Below are 17,816 nucleotides of genomic sequence, written 5' to 3'. Positions count from 1 at the left end.
CAGGACTGACAAGAGCAGGGATACGTGTGCATAACACTGAATGGGGGACATACAAGAATGAGACAAATTAAGGGAGCAAAAGGGTGGGGGTGGGGGCGGGGGGGGGGCGGAGGAAGGCAGTGTCAGAGGGAGCTCAATCCTTAATATATAGCAGATAGGAAAAATAAATAGTGCTGCTTTGAAGCTTCTGCACAGGGAACTGCAGAATTATCCTCAGTTTGAATCAAGCAATGTGCATGAAATTGGCAGCCAAACTAAAGAGACCGGCTTTACATGCATTCATGATTTAATGCAGTTCCAAAAATGTGCGGCACTTGTCACTACTTGCATTTAGAAAAATAGGGTTTAATTTCGGTCTGGGCCTAGAAAGGTAAGCACTCCCTGGTGAAATGCCGCTGAAAGAGCAGTTGAGACACAACTCCGCATAATCCGCCAACCTACAGGTTTCTCTCTAGAAAGCCTGCGGAGACTGAGGATGGGGCTGAGTGATGGGGATTGGATGGAGGGCTCATTTTGACAGCTGGGGGCGATGGGATTAGCAGCAGTGGTGGCTTGGTGTCTGTAATTGTGAGTGGTTGTGTGTGTGTGTGTGTGTGTGTGTGTGTGTGTGTGTGTGTGTGTGTGTGTGTGTGTGTGTGTGCCTATACCGCCTGTCCACAGAGTGCCATATGTGGTGGGAGTTTTTACTTTGCCATGAAGAGTGAATGAACCAATGGTAAGCCACGGCAAAAAAAAAGATGTTATGTACTGTGTGTGCATATATATTTGATTGTATGTCTGTTTGTGTGTGTGGAAGTGTGTGTTAGTGCGAGTTTGTGTGTGTGTGTGTGTGTGTGTGTGTGTGTGTGTGTGTGCGCGCGTGTGTGTACTGTATCAAGCTGTAATGCCCTTACACTCGCCATCCATCGTATGGAGCGAGCACATTACTATTCTTGTCACAACAGCCTTGCAGTAAGAGCAGCAGCAGTGGAGGCAAGCAGGCCGACCACCGTAAAATGCTGTAACCCACACATACACACACACGCACACACTTCTAATCCAACGACCACTCACGGCCATCAGGTTGCGTGTCGTAAACATAAATGGTGCATGTTGCATGTTGTGCGTAGCCAGGTATTTATGTGCTACATAGATCTATGTGTTTGCGTGGTGATGATTTATGTTCAGTATCCATGTGTTTTGGCCTGTTTATGCATGTGTGCACGTGTGTGTGTGTGCTCGTGCTTGTGTGTGTGTGTGTGTGTGTATGTATGTATGTGTGTGTGCGTGTGACACATCCCATCACTCACCCTGGCCTTGCGCTCCCCCGTCCCCCTCCTCCGTGTCGGTCAGGTTGTTAAGCATCCCGGCTCTTCTACGGCGCTCGTCTTGTGCTGCGGAGCGATGTCACCGATCGAGCTCTCGGCGGCTCTCCCTGCGCTCCACCCACTGTTACACTGTTACAGCCTCTTGTAGAAAAATCAGCAGTGGAAGAGCAGCAGTAGAAAATATGCCAGCCACCGGATCCTCCTCGCTGCCCGTAGGATGCTCGAAGAGAGGCAGCAGGAGAGAGAGAAGGATTTTTTCTTTTTTCCCCCCTCCTCTCTGTGTAGATCCTCCTCTTGACGTCTCTCCTCCGCTGGCTTGTAAGCCTGACTCTCTCACTCTTTCTCTCTCTCTCTGTTGCGCTCCCTTTCTCTCTCTCTCTCTTTCTCTCTCTCTCTCTCTCTCGGAGGAGGAGGGCAGAGGGAAGCTGCAGGAGTTTGGTGGGTGATGGAACGCCTCAAAGCTGCATACTCTCTCCCTCCTTCTCTCTCTCTTTTTTTTGCCTTGCTACCTCCTGATCTCGATCTCTCCCACTCACAGATAGAAGAGTGAAATACAAACGTGCACTCGCCCCTGCTCAGATGATGATGATGCTCAGTCACAGTATAGCTGCCAAACTGATTGCATATTCAAGCAGTAGTGTGATTACTTCTTCTCTATCTATCTATGTTCTCGTCTCCCTCCACACAGCTCTTCTCTTTTCATGGTGTCGGTCAAACGGAGAGAGGTGATTGGAGAAGTGGAATTGATGTTGTAAGAAGAGTGAGCAAGCGGTATAGCCTGGCTGCTCTGATGTGTTCTGTCCACAGAGGTACATTATGCATCAGCTCTCTCCTCCTGTCGGCTTTGTAATAAGCCGGCGCGCTCACTCCCTACGTTAATGTCAAATGCAAATACAGCCTCCTGTTTCCTTCAAGGGATGAACAAGCTCTATCAACATCACCTGAACGCACTTATGATAAACATGAAGAGCCGTGCACTCGGATGCACACACACACACACATGAAAAGACACTGTAGCAGCGATGGGGTGCATAAGCAACTGTTTGGTTTTGAATATGCACTGCCACTGGTGCATTCAAACATGTGCCTCTCTGCTCGCGCTGTGACTGCAGCTAACATAGCATGTGCACGGTGCCTTTTGTATTGTACATTTCTTTTTTTTAATCTAGCCTTCAGAGTGTAGAGACTGTTGAGTTCCAACCGAGAGGACGACCTGCGTGCTGCATGCCGTCGGCGCAGCATTGAAGCCTCACTGCCAATTAGACCGCTCTCATTTTGATCCATGCAGATTCATTTTTTAACCGGTACACTGTGTACCGTATGCAAAAAATACGTATGCGAAGACGCTTAGTGTGTCTGTGTGTGTTTCTATGTGTGTACCAACGGTTGTAGTCCCACACCAGAGATATGAAAGCAATTAATCTTGGTTTTAGTCATGGTAGCGCTGATGCACAGAAAATATTTGGACAGAAAGAGGAGGAGGGAAAAATATAACGGCACGCTCGGCTCCATGGAATAAATGTATTACCAATGTCTCAAACAAAACTGGTTTTGTTAAGGCAATTACCTTGACAGGGACCGAAACCTTGAAGCTTGGCAATAAATGTCCTTACTGAGCGGTGTTCACAGATACATTTCTCTCCCTTTGTTCATTAACACTTACACAGGCAGGTTGTTGGAACAAAAGGAGATATGCACAAACGAAATTAAGATATCCATGAGGGGAGAGCCTTTGCATTTACAGAGCTGAAGCATCCAGTTGGTTCAACAGTGTCCTGGATGCTCATCATATGTAGATTATCCCATGCACAGTTTAAAGCAGGCGATCTAGTTCAATGTGCATTGGCCTGACATATAATTGCACTGAATATGTCCATTGGTTAACTGGTTACAAAAGAGGGACTATTTTCTTGTTTTTAATTGACGTGGAGATAAACAACAAGAAATCAGGACGTGTACATTATTAACAACTCGAGTGCATAGTTTAGTGCGAGAACGGGCCCCCACAGTAGATGTGCCTCAGACACTAATGATACTGCACCCACGATCCTGATGAAGCACTCCCATTACATGCATTTCTGTTTTAAAACACCAATTGATCTATGTAGATGTACTGATCCATACTAGACATCTACTCTAAATGATAGTCCCTCCGAGGCAACCGCCATAGGTGGTCAGTCATTTACTCTACAAGGGTCGCTCATTACTGCTGTCATATGGATGGATGTTCATGCTAGTAAATGGTTAACTTAATTTTGAGCTGCATACCAAGCTTCTGTTAAGGTGCATTACAGACAACCGCCCAGTTTAACGTCTACTCAGCCATTATGAGATTAGCTATGTTTCTTTGTTATCTCTTGTAGGTACTTACTGTATGTAAAGGTCCATCTCGTGATGAGTATGGAAAACTAGCTGGGGCTTTAAGTGCTTTGCTATTTGGCATGGGTCCAAGCCTGTTTAGATAATAAACATTACATACATAAGGGATGCTAGGGTGATTGGAAACTAGGACTAAACGATTTAGGGAAAATATATAATTGCGATTTTTTATGATAGACATTTCGATTTCAATTTGATTTGCGATATCTATACTTTAAAGTCAAGCTTCAGTTCTAGAGAGCAACACATCATTTGAAAGTTCAGGTGTTTACATACAGTAGTTCTCACTTGTATGCGTTTTTTTTACATGTTCATATTTTAAGTGTTTGAATTATGTTTTGCATAGCTATATATCTTTGATCCAGCGATCAGACTGAGGTAGTGAGTTCTGATGGTGGTAGCTTCACGGTGCTTGTTGTTGGTGGGCGTGTACACAGTCACTTTGGGACACTTTAGATTGATGAGCCTGACCATCACTCAAGAAGGACGCCATACATTTGTTAAACATGACAGTTTGTTAAAACTCTGGATCAGATATGCTGCATATCGAATATTTTAATTGCAAACATCGCAACTTGCTAAACACGTGTCAAATCGCAATTTGAACTTGAAATCGGCCATATGAACCAACATGTTTAATCGTTCAGCCAATCCACAAACTGATTGATGCACCATCTTTTTCATCAGGCTAAATCCAGTTCAGCATCCAGCCATAGACTCAAATTTCCCCCCAAAGAGAGGTGGATGGAGGTTGTCGTCTCTCTCTCTCTCTCTGAGCAGGTTTAAACGTCACAGCCCGGACACCAAATATCAATAATGCAAAGTCATATTGAGTACGCATATTGATATAACCGTTCCATGTGAGTTGGCTGTATGAAATGAAAAATGTATTTTGCACACACCCAAACCAGCTGACAGTAGCTAACACGCTGCCAAATCTCAGCAATATTTTGATTAAGAGCGGAACGAGGTAGGCAAAGAGCCAACTGTAAATGTGAGTAATTTGATGTTATACATTGTTGAGCAATATAACGTATTGGCTGACAACATTGACCTTGAAATAGGATTCCTTTATATGACATAGTGCATGAATAAATTTGCATTTTCTAAAATCACCTAGGGCCATCGGGTAATAAGAGTATATTTATAAAGAACTGCATTACATAGTATGTTATGGTATAGTGTAGTTGTTAGAAAGGTCCCGGTGACGGTTTACAGTCATCACACAGAGGATAGTTTGGAGAGGGAAAGAAATGATCTGTTGAGCTGGAGACGAAAGACGGAGAAGACGGGGAGAAGGCACAATGCCTACACAGAACAAGGGACAGGTGAGAACATGCAGGAGTCAGGCAGATGGTGGCTACTACATGTTTACTTCAAGACGCCTGCTTATCACAACTGCACCGTCTTCTGCCATTTAAACCTGTCTGCTGTATGGATGTTTGAAGGGAATACTTCACTCTATATATTCTTCCCAAACACCCAATACAAAAACATACAGCCTACAGGATTATAAATAGGGCAGGTGTTGGAACTTTAAGTTTGTTGATTTGACATTATAAAAAAAAACTATACAATTTATATGTAAAGATATGTTGAAGGACAAGACTGTATCGTGCTTCATGGCACTGATAAGTAGGGATGCACAAGGGAAACGGCAGACACGCACTGAGCGCACCGGCACAGAGGGCTGGCACAGCAGCTGTTTTCCAGCATGGTAAGAACAAACAAAAGCTCAGTCGCAATTTTCCAAAAGAAAAATGTATCGGTAAAATGAAGTTATGACAGATTAAACAGAAATATGATACTATTTTTGAAAAGTGTGAGGTAAAACTTATTGCACTTTGAAGTTTCATTTTCCATCAATGGATTTCCCAACAGCACAGAATCAACCACGTCCATCTGAGAGGAACATACTAGATTAAAAAACACTTCCAATACAATCTATTTCAACTTTATTAGCAAAAGAAAAACGCATTGGTCAACGCTACATCTGGTTCTGTTGTGTGGCCAGAAGTTGTGACACATTCAACATTCGAAGAAGCAGGAAGTAGTCAAAACATGTCAAGGTACAAACAAATGAATACTAGTCTGTTTACATGAACATACAAGTTAATTCAAAATTCTTATTCTACAATTCCCTTTAGTTTTTACCGCTTTATTTGATTGAATTTGGGCCATCAGAAAGTCTAATTAATGCAATTCAAATTTTCTGTGGGTACTATTCTGTGTGTGTACTGCTGACTCACTCAGGCTTCTGAAGGCTTTCTTATTTCTTAAGCAGCATGGGTTGCTGACAACTTAACAGTGTCTTGTCTACAAACAGGGCTCTTATTGGATTAGCCCAAAACCTTACAACAAATCAGACAAAGCAAAAAGCAAACTCCTGGGCTAAAATATCTGGGAGGTGAAGGCAGTGAAAACTACACTGATGGCAGATGCATGTAATATGCAATGATAGTGAAAGTGGGACTCTTCTTCAGAGTGCCCGTATGTGTGTGAGTGTAAAAATACATGAACTTAGGCCTAGGGGCGTTGTAGTCAACAGGCAGAGTCTTTGTAAATCATTTGTGTTGCTACTACAGGGTTGTGGGTTAGGCAGTGTGTGTGTGTGTAATAAAGAGACACATACTGCCAGAGAGAGGAGCAGTGGCAAATAAGAGGCTTTCATGACTAAATACAGATGTATGAATCATACATTTTCCTGAAATTGTATTTGTTATCTGTGCCTGATTACATGCGAGTGAGTTGGCATTCATGTGTGAACATACTTGTGTGCAATTTTGTTTGTATGTCACGCTTTCCGCAGAGGAGAAGCCTACTCTTACCAATTAATCCCCTTCGAGAGAACACTTTTCAACAGCCTTTTTGAAAACAGAAAGGCTAAATTCACATTTTCAAGGGGTTGGATTGCGGGCTCATTTAAATGTCATGGACTTATAGCCGGGCTCTAAACAGCAGTTGGAACAGGACAATCTTTTGTTGGGTTATGTTTAACTAAACAGAGCCATGGCTAAGGTCATATTGGCCTGGTCCACTCTGTACTCAAGAGGCCTACTAATGAAGGAGAGACACTCACACACACCAACTACTTTTAATGATAACAGGCCATGGTCAAAAGAAATTCAATTATGTTACAGAGCAGGTCTTGCTGACCTCCCGTGACCTTGAGTCATCATATCTTAGCGAGAGAGGAGAGAGAGAGAGAGAGAGAGAGAGAGGTGAGAGGGACGGTGCTGGCCTTTAAGAGGTACATGTCGTCACCCTCTTAAAATAATGGCCTAAGTCATATTTTCAAGTTGTTCAGAAAACAGAAAAAACTGAACCATATATAGAGTATATGATATTTATGAATCATTTCAAACAAAAAGGTTATGACAATAGATGACTATTGATATACAAATAAGGATGTCAGTCAATTGTGTAACATGAGAGGATAAAATGACTTAGGCCTATTTATAAACATGCCTTTGCGATTTACGCAATTTTGAACCTGACTTGGGCCAAATTAATTCTGGGATAAGTAAGGCAAAACAGTGCATTTATTTTTTTCCCCAACTACTGTAACATACCATGAGGAAGGGTATGCCACAAACATTCGAATATGCTAGTGGAGCACACATAGACTCATGAGACAGAGGGAAGTTTGGCTGTGAATAGCACCATTAATCCACTCTACCGACGCAAGACTACAGACTCGGCACCCCACAGCTCTCCTGATATTCAACGGAGACTTCAATCATGTCTTCCTCTCCAAAACTCTGACCAGCTTCACACAGTATGTGAAATATAAAACCAGAGGAAATACATTCCTGGACTTGCTTTATGCCAATGTGAGGGAGGCATACAGCTCCTCTCCCCTCCCACCCCTCGGCCAGTCTGACCACAACCTGATACACCTTACACCTGTGTACAAGTCTGTAGTAAGCAAGCAGCCGGCTACCACCAGGACGTGAAGGTGTGGTCTAGAGAGTCTGAGGAGGCCCTGCAGGACTGCTGCCAGAGAACAGACTGGGATCTGTTCCTGGAGGACCACGCAGAGGACATTGAGGGACTCTCCCATTGCATTACAGATTACATCAGGTTCTGTGAGGACAGCGTTGTACCCATCAAGAAGGTCCGCTGTTTTCCTAACAACAAACCCTGGATCAATAAGAACATTAAAAACCTACTCAACAGGAAGAAGAGGGCTTTCATGGCAGGAGACAGAGAGGGGGTAAAATCAGTTCAGTAGGAACTGAGAAGGGAACTAATGCCTCGTTTCCACCGAGTAGAGCGGGTCGGATCGGAGCGGTTCGGTATGGGTTTAAGCGCACCTAACCGCTCTGAGCCGCTCCCGATCTCAGTACTCCTCCGTAGGGGTACTAGCCGCCTGAAAGCGGGCCGAAACGGCGGAGCCGTCATTTGATTGGTCGAAATAATAATTTCCGCCATGTGTAGTCATCTCGGCAAGAGTGAAGAGAGTCTTGTGTATTGGCGAAAATGTGAGCACAGCAATGTTTATTGTGTGGTGTTTTTCCTCGTCAATAAATTAATCAGTTGGTTATACTGTGTCCCACTAGTCACGTAGCCAGCGCTGTTCTCTCACTGTCTCTATCAGTTGCAACTTGCACCGAGCCGTCTCTGTGTGTTTTCGCCATAGATAGTAGGCTAGTAAATACACGCTCACAACAACACGGGGGGAATAAATAAAGAAACGGCTGGTTTGACCAAGCAAAAACGAGAGATCGCTGGCTTGTGAGCGCGGCACTGTTTATTGTGTGGTGTTTTTCCTCGTCATTAAATGAATCAGTTGGCTACACTGTGTCCCACTGCTACGATGTCACGTAGCTGCCGCAGCCAGCGCTGTTCTCTCATGCCTCGTTTCCACCGAGTAGAGCGGGTCGGGTCGGAGCGGTTCGGTCCGGGTAGTTTGGCTTTTCATTTGCCAAAAGTTGGGTAGGGTACGGTTTAAGCGCACCTAACCGCTCTGAGCCGCTCCCGATCTCAGTACTCCTCCGTAGGGGTACTAGCGGCCTGAAAGCGGGCCGAAAATGCATGAGAAGGCGGAGCTACACACTGCCGTCATTTGATTGGTCGAAAGAATCATTTCCGCCATGTGTAGATCTCGGCAAGAGTGAAGAGAGTCTTGTGTTTTGGCGAAAATGTGAGCACAGCTCTGTTTATTGTGTGGTGTTTTTCCTCGTCAATAAATTAATCAGTTGGTTACACTGTGTCCCATAGTCACGTAGCTGCTGCAGCCAGCACTGTTCGCTCACTGTCTCTATGAGTTGCGCCGAGCGGTCTCTGTGTGTTTACGCCATAGATAGTAGTAATACACGCTCACAACAACACGGGGGGAATACATAAAGAAGCGGCTGGTTTGAATCATCTCCGCCGTTTGTAGTCACCTCGGCTAGAGTGAAGAGAGTTTTGGCGAAAATGTGAGCGCGGCACTGTTTATTGTGTGGTGTTTTTCCTCGTCATTAAATGAATCAGTTGGCTACACTGTGTCCCACTGCTACGATGTCACGTAGCTGCCGCAGCCAGTGCTGTTCGCTCACTGTCTCTATCAGTTGCACCGAGCCGTCTCTGTGCTCACAACACGGGGGGAATAAATAAAGAAGCGGCTGGTTTGACCAAGCAAAAACAAGAGACCGCTGGCTTGACCACAGTTGTTCCCACAGCCCGATAGTTTGACCCACATTCTGGCGTCGGCTATCGCAGTCCAGCCTAAACCCCGCCCTACCAGTAAGGGTAGGGTCGGCGGTGGAAACAACACCGAGATTCTTAAAAGTGAGCTGTCCCGCTCTGAGCCGCTCCGATCCGACCCGCTCTACTCGGTGGAAACGAGGCATCACTGTCTCTATCAGTTGCAACTTGCACCGAGCCGTCTCTGTGCTCACAACAACACGGGGGGAATAAATAAAGAAGCGGCTGGTTTGACCAAGCAAAAACGAGAGACCGCTGGCTTGACCACAGTTGTTCCACAGCCCGATAGTTTAACCCACATTCTGGCGGCGGCTATCGCAGTCCAGCCTAAACCCTGCCCCACCAGTAAGGGTAGGGTCATAAACCCCGCCCTACCAGTAAGGGTAGGGTCTTAAACCCCGCCCTACCAGTAAGGGTAGGGTCCGCGGTGGAAACAACACCGAGATTCTTAAAAGTGAGCTGTCCCGCTCTGAGCCGCTCTGATCCGACCCGCTCTACTCGGTGGAAACGAGGCATAAGGGCGGCCAAAAACAGCTATAGGGAGAGGCTGGAGGGCAAGCTCCAAAGGAACAGTGCCAAGGAGGTTGGAATGGGATGAAGAAGATCACGGGACACAAACTGCCAGGTCCAGCTGTGGCGGGCGTACATGAACGTGCTAATGAGCTGAATCTATTTCTCAACAGGTTTGACTCAACCCCTGCCCCAGTGAGCTCAGCAGGTCAGTCTGTGCCCCCCTCCTCCACCTCCCCTCCCTCCCCTCCCCTCCCTCTCCCCCTCCCTTTCCCCCTCCTCCCCCCCTTGTTACCAGTATTGTCATCACATCAAGCCAGGTGAGGCGGGAGCTATCAAAGCTCCAGAGGAATAAGGCAATGGGTCCGGACAACATCAATCCCAAGGTGCTTAAAGCGTGTGCCGGACAGCTTGCTGGAGTGTTCCAACACCTCTTCAACCTCTCCCTGAGGCTGAAGAAGGTGCCCCAGCTGTGGAAGACCTCCTGCATTGTTCCGGTGCCTAAGATGGCTCGCCCTAGCTCTCCCAACGATTACAGGCCAGTGGTGCTGATCTCACACATCATGAAAACCTTCGAAAGACTCGTTCTACATCACCTTAAGCCCCAGATGTGTGACTCCATGGACCCACTGCAGTTCGCGTACCAGGCCCAACTCAGCGTGGACGGCGCCATCATTTACCTGCTACACAGGGCTTACTAACACCTGGAGAAGCCGGGGAGCTCAGTGAGAGTCATGTTTTTCGACTTCTCCAGTGCGTTCAATACCATCCAGCCTCCCCTGCTTGAGAAGAAGCTCTCAGCAATGCAGGTACACCCTGACATGGTGGCCTCGATTGGTAACTAACTACCTTTCCAGCAGGCCACAGTACGTGCGGCTGCAGAGTGGCCTGCCAGATGTTGTGATGAGCAACACTGGCGCACCCCAAGGAACAGTACTTTCACCCTTCCTCTTTACCATCTACACCTCTGACTTCAGCTTCAACTCTGGAACTTGCCATCTCCAGAAATTCTCAGACGACTCTTCCATCGTGGGCTGCATCAGGGAGGACGGGTACAGAGGTGTGGTGGAGGACTTCGTCAGATGGGCAGAGGAGAATCACCTCCAACTCAACATCGGCAAGACCAAGGTGCTTCCGCCGGAAGAGGAAGCCCCCAACCCCTATTACCATCCAGGGGGTTGAAATAGAGACGGTGGATTCGAATAAATTCCTTGGAGTACACATCAACAATAAACTGGACTGCTCAGACAACACAGAGGCCCTCTACCGGAAGAGTCAGAGCAGACTGTTCTTCGTCAGGAGGCTCAGGTCGTTTGATGTGTGTGGCAGGCTACTAAGGACATTTTATCTGTCTGTGGTAGCCAGCACGCTGTTCTTCGCTGGGGCGTGCTGGGGAGGAGGCATCAAGGCTGGGGAGTCAAACAGACTCAACAAGCTGACTTCAACTGGACAGTCTGGAGGTGGAGAGGAGGATGATCTTATCTTATCTTATCTTTTCTTATCTTATTAATGCACACAATAAGGGTGCATTAATTAATGGTTATTTAATGCTTAATAAGCATTAATCAATGCTAAGTTAATATTTTATAAGCATCAACTTAGCATTGAAGGTGGGTTAAGCGGGTCGTCTTTGTTAAAATTCCCTAGCCTAGGCTGTGTATTAACAAGATTTGTCAGTGCTCACACAGTATGGACCGGTAGCAGATTGGGAGGAGATATTCACTGATGTTGACAAAGTGATTTGTCAACAAACACTCTCAATAATCATTTACCACACATTTTACTTAACTGCTTAACTAAGATATTAAGCATGAACTAAGCATTACGTGAATAAGCATGGTAATTAAACATAACCTTACTGTTAATGCTGATTAACCCCCTAACCCTAAACCTTATTGTAAATGTTTACCATATTTGGTTATAATTTCATATAAAATATATTTTTTTACAAACCACCGCCATTTTGAAACGCTTATAAAATTGCCTAAGTCACTCCGTCTAGTGACTTAGGCTAAATAAAATGGCCTAATTCACACTCTTGACATAGGCCATTGCACTAAAGGGGTGGGATCACATGATCTGTTCAACTGAGGATGCTGAGAGTTTTACCAGAGGTGGCCAGCATCACAAGGAGCTGATTTAGGCAAGAAAATCATTTTTGGCAAAAAAGTGACTTAGGCCATTATTTTAAGAGGGTGACGATGGAGTTAATGTATGTGAGCAGAGTTCTCAAACTGACCTAGTCAAGCCATGAGAAGGATTTAGTGTGCTCTGGTGTATGCGCCGATGCATCCCAGACGAGGCTAAACTATTCTGTAACGTCCATTAAATCTTACAGCATGTAATAAAGTACAGCCCACGGTGAAGCTGAATAAACCCAGGACACACAAGGATTCCGTGTGGGTTTTATAGACGGTGATTCTGCATAATGGTTACTGGTTCTTATCAAATCCTGGTGCTGTGAATCAGTAAGAAAAGACACCAAAGTGCTGTATGTTGATCACTTGACAACCGTTGTATTATAAATGAATAGTTCTGGTTATATGCTTGTTCATAGAGATTAGATGAGAAGATCTATGCCACCATAGGTAAGATATACACAAGTATGAGGCTACGGCCTGCGGCAAGTTAGCTTAGCTTAGCATTAAGACTGTTAACCGGGGGGAAACGGCTATGAAACCTGCCCAACACTTCTAAAGCTAACTTATTCCCAAAGTCTCCATTGTGTTGAGGCAAACCTCATAGCAACGACAAGTCCAAACGTTGCTCCGTTATCATGAGACAGGGAAATTTCATCCTTTGTATTCACTTCTTCCCAGTAAGCAGTGATTTAAAAAAAAAATTGATTTATATATAGTATGTCTTATGTACACAATATGAACCAAATCAACAATCCATTATCAATGCCTTGTGAGTGATCAAAACATTTTCAGATTCTTATCCTGATAACGCGAAGTGACGTCATATGTTTGAGTACTACAGCCAGTCTACCTAATAGTTAACACATAGCCTACAAGGAAAACTACAAATGCAACAACCACGACTTTCAGAGCTTCCCAGAAATAATTACTGGACTCAAAAAGAATGTCTATTACAGTAAGAAATCCCCAGATCCAGTTCCCATTCAGAACCATGTTTTCAGTAGCTGTCCCGATGAACAGAGACGGAAATGCTACAAAAAATTTCTCACAGCATGATGGTGATTGGCTCAGGGAGCTTGGGTTCTTATAGGACAAAGAAAAAACGAGAGGAAATCTACTTTGTTCTCTACTCCCCTCGTCTCATATGTCTTTGGGTCTGGACTCCTGCCAGAGCACTATGGTCTGTATTAGCACCTCCAAACGTTGAAATGGGCATGCAGTATTTTACAGCATATAGCGACCACCCCCAAAAAAAATAAAAAATCTAGAGCCCAGGACAAAAAGTTATACTTCCACTGGACACAAGAGACACAAAGACAAAACAACACAAGAAGATTAAAAAGGCGCTTCAACTCATAGTGTGCGACGTCAAGAGATGTGAAATGAAACAGCATTCGTGATATCCTCTCTGAATTCACTCAGTGTCTGAAATAAAAAATACATTTTGAGTGAGAGAAGGCACTTACACTTAAATAATGCAAAACACAGGCTTTCTTGATCCGTCGAAAAATCTCAGTCAGTATTCCAATTGGACACATTGAAGCCACCAGTTTGATCCTTAAAAATTACAATGTTCACAACAGGTTTGTGTTTTGCTTCACACAAATAAATTGGGTTGATTTTGACATTTTTACAATCATGCTATGTGTTGTATTTATACTACAAGTCGGCTAAACATAGCTCTCATAAATCCAATCTTTTTTTTGATGATGGCTGCAGTAAATCCAATCGAAGCTGCATCGTGATAAATAATGCAGTTTGGTTTTCTGTTTTAGCCGTTTTAGGTATTAAACATGCAAACATTAAAAAACTCTTTCCATAAACATAATGTGAGGCTGATGTGTTATTGCGGAGCCATGGTGAACCAATTTGAGAATGCAGTTTCTTAGCACAATACTTGAGCACTCCTATTGATGAGTTCAGCTGGGCAAGATTTCCCATGTGTCTTTTTTCTCTCTCTCGACTGTAAATCTGATCAGGCTGTGCTCAAAGAATTGTCTAATATACTCTCACGGCAAACCCGAGGACAAACGCAATCATACACGCATGCACTAACCATATAGTTATCAGTATATTTGTATGTAATTGCGTTTAGATGGGCTCAAGAAAATTACATAGTAACTGTTTGAATTTATTCCCTCGTCTCCTGAGGGGAAATTTACTGTAGGCTGTGGCCGATAATGGATGCTATTCAGTAGAGGCTGGGTGAATTCCATCTACTGCTGTCCATCAGTTAACCCGCCGCTGCCAAATTTAATAGCAAGTTTACACCCACTGTGTAAATTCTCCTTATTGAATCGACCCGCTTTTTTTGAAATGTGTCCTTCACAAACAAATTAAATCAGAAAGGCTGGTTTTGCAATAGGAAAGAACTGACTGTCGTTATCCAATATGTGTGGGAAACATGGTGGAGGGAGGAAGGGAGAGAGAAAGGACAGAAATCAATCATTTCAACGCAATTCTGCAAAACTTAAAAAAGCTAAAAAAATAAAATAATCCCCAGTCCCCGGGAGCGTTAGTTGATGGGATAGTGTTTCATAGTTTGACATGATAATACATTGTTCATCAGTGCATAGAGTGGACTACATGTGAATGTGTCAGAGATTTTTTAAGTGTTGAAACCTGCAGGGCTAGCAGAACCTCTTGGCCCTCACAGGAGATGTCATGTAATTAATCTAAGAATAGACAGAGCCGTCCTGAGAAACAAGCCCCTACGCCTGACAAGGCTTTGATTGCGGGACAGGCATCTGAAGATGTGAGGGAGATTCTTGTAGCCTTGGCAGGAAGGGCGAGGAGATCAAAGTGGTGTCGGGCTGTTCAGACACCGCAGAGCCGGGCTTTTGTTTGCTTTAAACATGTTTTTATCTGATGAGGCCTGCTGGCCAATCTCAGAGTGTTGTCTTTCTAATCGCCTAATCCGTTCCACAGCAGCCACTGGCTCTCAGTAAAAAAACAACAACTGTAAATTACAGAGGTCATACTGTCTCTATAGGACATACTGTATACAGTGTATGTGTACTGTATATATATATATATTATATATTGTTTTTTTGTCGCCTACCAGCACCCTTTGACTGCATGAAGTGCACAGGCTTTTTTATTTAATGTGTTTTAAAAAAAAATTACCTTATGTGTTTTGGTTAAAAATGACGATCAGCTGATTCATCTTATCAGATTTTATAAGCTATCATATATCAATATCTGTATCAGCCTTAAAAACTCTGTGTCAGGCAGGTTCAAATATATTATATCATCATTGTTATCATGTGGAAACCAGAGGATTGTGATAGTATCATATTGTTAGTTATCCTGTGATTCCATTGCTGTTGGAGATATTGTAGCAGATATGCAGCTTTTCGGTGTGTGTGTGTGTGTGTGTGAGAGAGAGAGAGAGAGAGAGAGAGAGAGAGACAGAAAGAGAGAGAGAGAGAAAGAGAGAGAGAGAGACAGAAAGAGAGAGAGAGAGAGACTCTGACATCTTCCCACGTTTAAAAGGTGAACCTGACAAAACTATTGAGCCGTGGCGGCGGGCAGTCCATGCTGAAAGCCCTGAAATGTTAGATAAAGACGTAGCAGGAAGAAAAGCAACAGTGAGATGCACCTTGTGAGGAAAAAGAAAAAGGCACACAATGGTGGATAAGATGCACAGCGAGAGGAGAGATACGTTTCAAGTGCTTTTCGGATTGAGTGTTACACACCTGCTGTACACGCACGCACAGACTCATACTTTAAAACGAGTGTGTGTGTGTGTGTGTGAGACTGTGGCCATACTGTCATCCATACCTCTACATTTCCATACATGCACCAGTACTGCATTAATTCGCTGAGGAGTAGGAGGAAGGATGATATGACCCAGTTTTATTTCCTCCAAAGAAAACTGACAGAGCAACAGAGAGAAAAATGAAGTGAGAGCACCAGAATAGGAGCTGGGAGAATCTCCTTGAATGAGAACAGAAAGTAATGAGGGCTAATTTGGCTATACATCTTCTGGTCTTCACGCAATAATCACCAACCCAGTTTTGTCGAACAAGAACAGCAATGCAATATTTCCGAGAAAGTGTTTTGCATACAAGAAACGTATAGAGCCAGATTTACTACTTAGGCTTTTGAGACAGCTTTTCGGGGGTGCATTCTGTCCCAAACACATCATGCATTGTATTTGTCGGCTGGAGTTGTCGAGAGTCTACAACACGCTCCTCTCTCCTGATTGTTAGAAATAAAAGTGAAGCTGTTTGGCTATTGTCATACACAAAGCCCTTTTCAATAGGTTTAAAGGTGGAGTCAGTGATTCTGGTGAATGCTTGCTACAGACACAAAGTGATTTTTACAACAAGCATTCTCCAGAATGTCTGTCTCCACCTTTAATAGGAACACATTAAAGTACAAGCATATGAAGTAGGGGTGGTCAAAGATTCAATTTTGTGATGGTGGAAGCAGATTTTCCAGCACTTGACATGCAATTGTAAGAATCAGCATGCTTTTTTGTTGTTGTATACTTTATACAGAGGATCTGAAAATAGTTTCACTCCCATACTCAGTGCATCAATAAGCTGTTACTGTAGTAGGCAATTCATTTCTTGCAGCAACATACTGAAGATTGTTGTAGGCTGTTCGTGTAAGCTGCTTTGGAGCACGGAACATCTGTTTACGTCAGAGAGGAGACACTTTACTCAGATGGAAAGGGGGGCGATTTATCCAGTGTAACACAAATCAATGTGTGGTTCAGCCTTCACAGAAACATGATCAGAGGGATTATTTTATTGAGGAGCTGACAGCCATAACATTTGTGGAAATAAAATGCAGTGGATATTGTGTTAAAAATAATAAAAGAAGCCTTCCATTGTTGACTGAATACATTTGTTGTGTTATAATTGTGTTATAATATATGAATTGTTCTGCCTGCAGTAATGAAGTTTGAATGTTTTAAATGGTTATTGTTAAAATGTATATAGGCTGCTTTAATATTTGTATAGACTTTCTACACTGGCTGCCACTCATTTTCTATATGCACACCCACAATACACAGTCAACCGACCTCTCTGAGCAGGAAGCTGATTTTGGATTAGAAGCATAAAGAAATAAACTGCTTTGATGTTCCAATTGTATGGTTCTGATGCTTAGTATTTTCAAAATGCATATGGCTTAACGTTGTCCACAGTTAACCAGGATGCCCAAAGTGCTGCTTCTCTTCAGCTGTGCTAGTCTCCTGAGTGAGTCCATTAAATCTTTACTACGTTATTCCTCTCATGTTTATAACTTTTTGAATGGGGTCGGCCTGCGTTCTGGTCAAATATGAAACATTTACATTCATAAAAGATTAAGAACAGACATTGGCCGAGATTTTGACTTGTCTAACAGGTGTAACTTCATAAAAACTCCATTCCATTGGGATGTGCCAGGGCCAGGTCCCTGCCAATATGCCACTGGCTGGCATCGTTTACTGTCACACCTAAATGGACTCAAGCCATGCAAGTTTTTTTAGGCATGTAGAGCCTAAATCCAGACTTAAATTCAGCACTAAACAGCACCACTCTTTTACTCATCAACCTTTTTGGATATCCAGTGCAGATGGCGATATTCTCTATGAGGGACAGGGAGAGGAAATTCGCTATACCTGCAAACTTGTTGAGTCGTACGTTAGTAATAAATGGACCAAAAGCCGTGAAATTACAGTAGCGCAAGCAGTAGTGTCCCACATGGACCTACATGCATTCAGTTATTGATGCAGAAAATATTAAATACTGTATGCAGCGCTGGCTATTTGAAAAGTTGTTCTTGCTATCAGCAA

At 43.8% G+C, this 17,816-nt stretch overlaps 1 protein-coding gene across 1 annotated transcript in view; it reads right to left on the bottom strand.

Annotated features, from left to right (window-relative positions):
- Window positions 1-1,344, bottom strand: part of slc12a5a (solute carrier family 12 member 5a) — a gene marked incomplete at both ends in the record, with an annotated part of 85,538 nt that extends 84,194 nt beyond the window's left edge. The window contains one exon of the mRNA XM_080026060.1: window positions 1,286-1,344. Within this exon, the coding sequence (XP_079882186.1) occupies window positions 1,286-1,344 (59 nt within the window). The remainder of the gene's footprint in view (window positions 1-1,285) is intronic.
- Between the last annotated feature and the right edge of the window lie 16,472 nt (window positions 1,345-17,816).

Source organism: Ammodytes marinus (genome assembly GCF_949987685.1).
Source record: "Ammodytes marinus genome assembly, chromosome: 4".
NCBI classification, from domain to species: domain Eukaryota; kingdom Metazoa; phylum Chordata; class Actinopteri; order Uranoscopiformes; family Ammodytidae; genus Ammodytes; species Ammodytes marinus.
The sequence above is the reverse complement of the archived record's forward strand: the minus strand, read 5'-3'. Positions and strand labels throughout refer to the sequence as shown.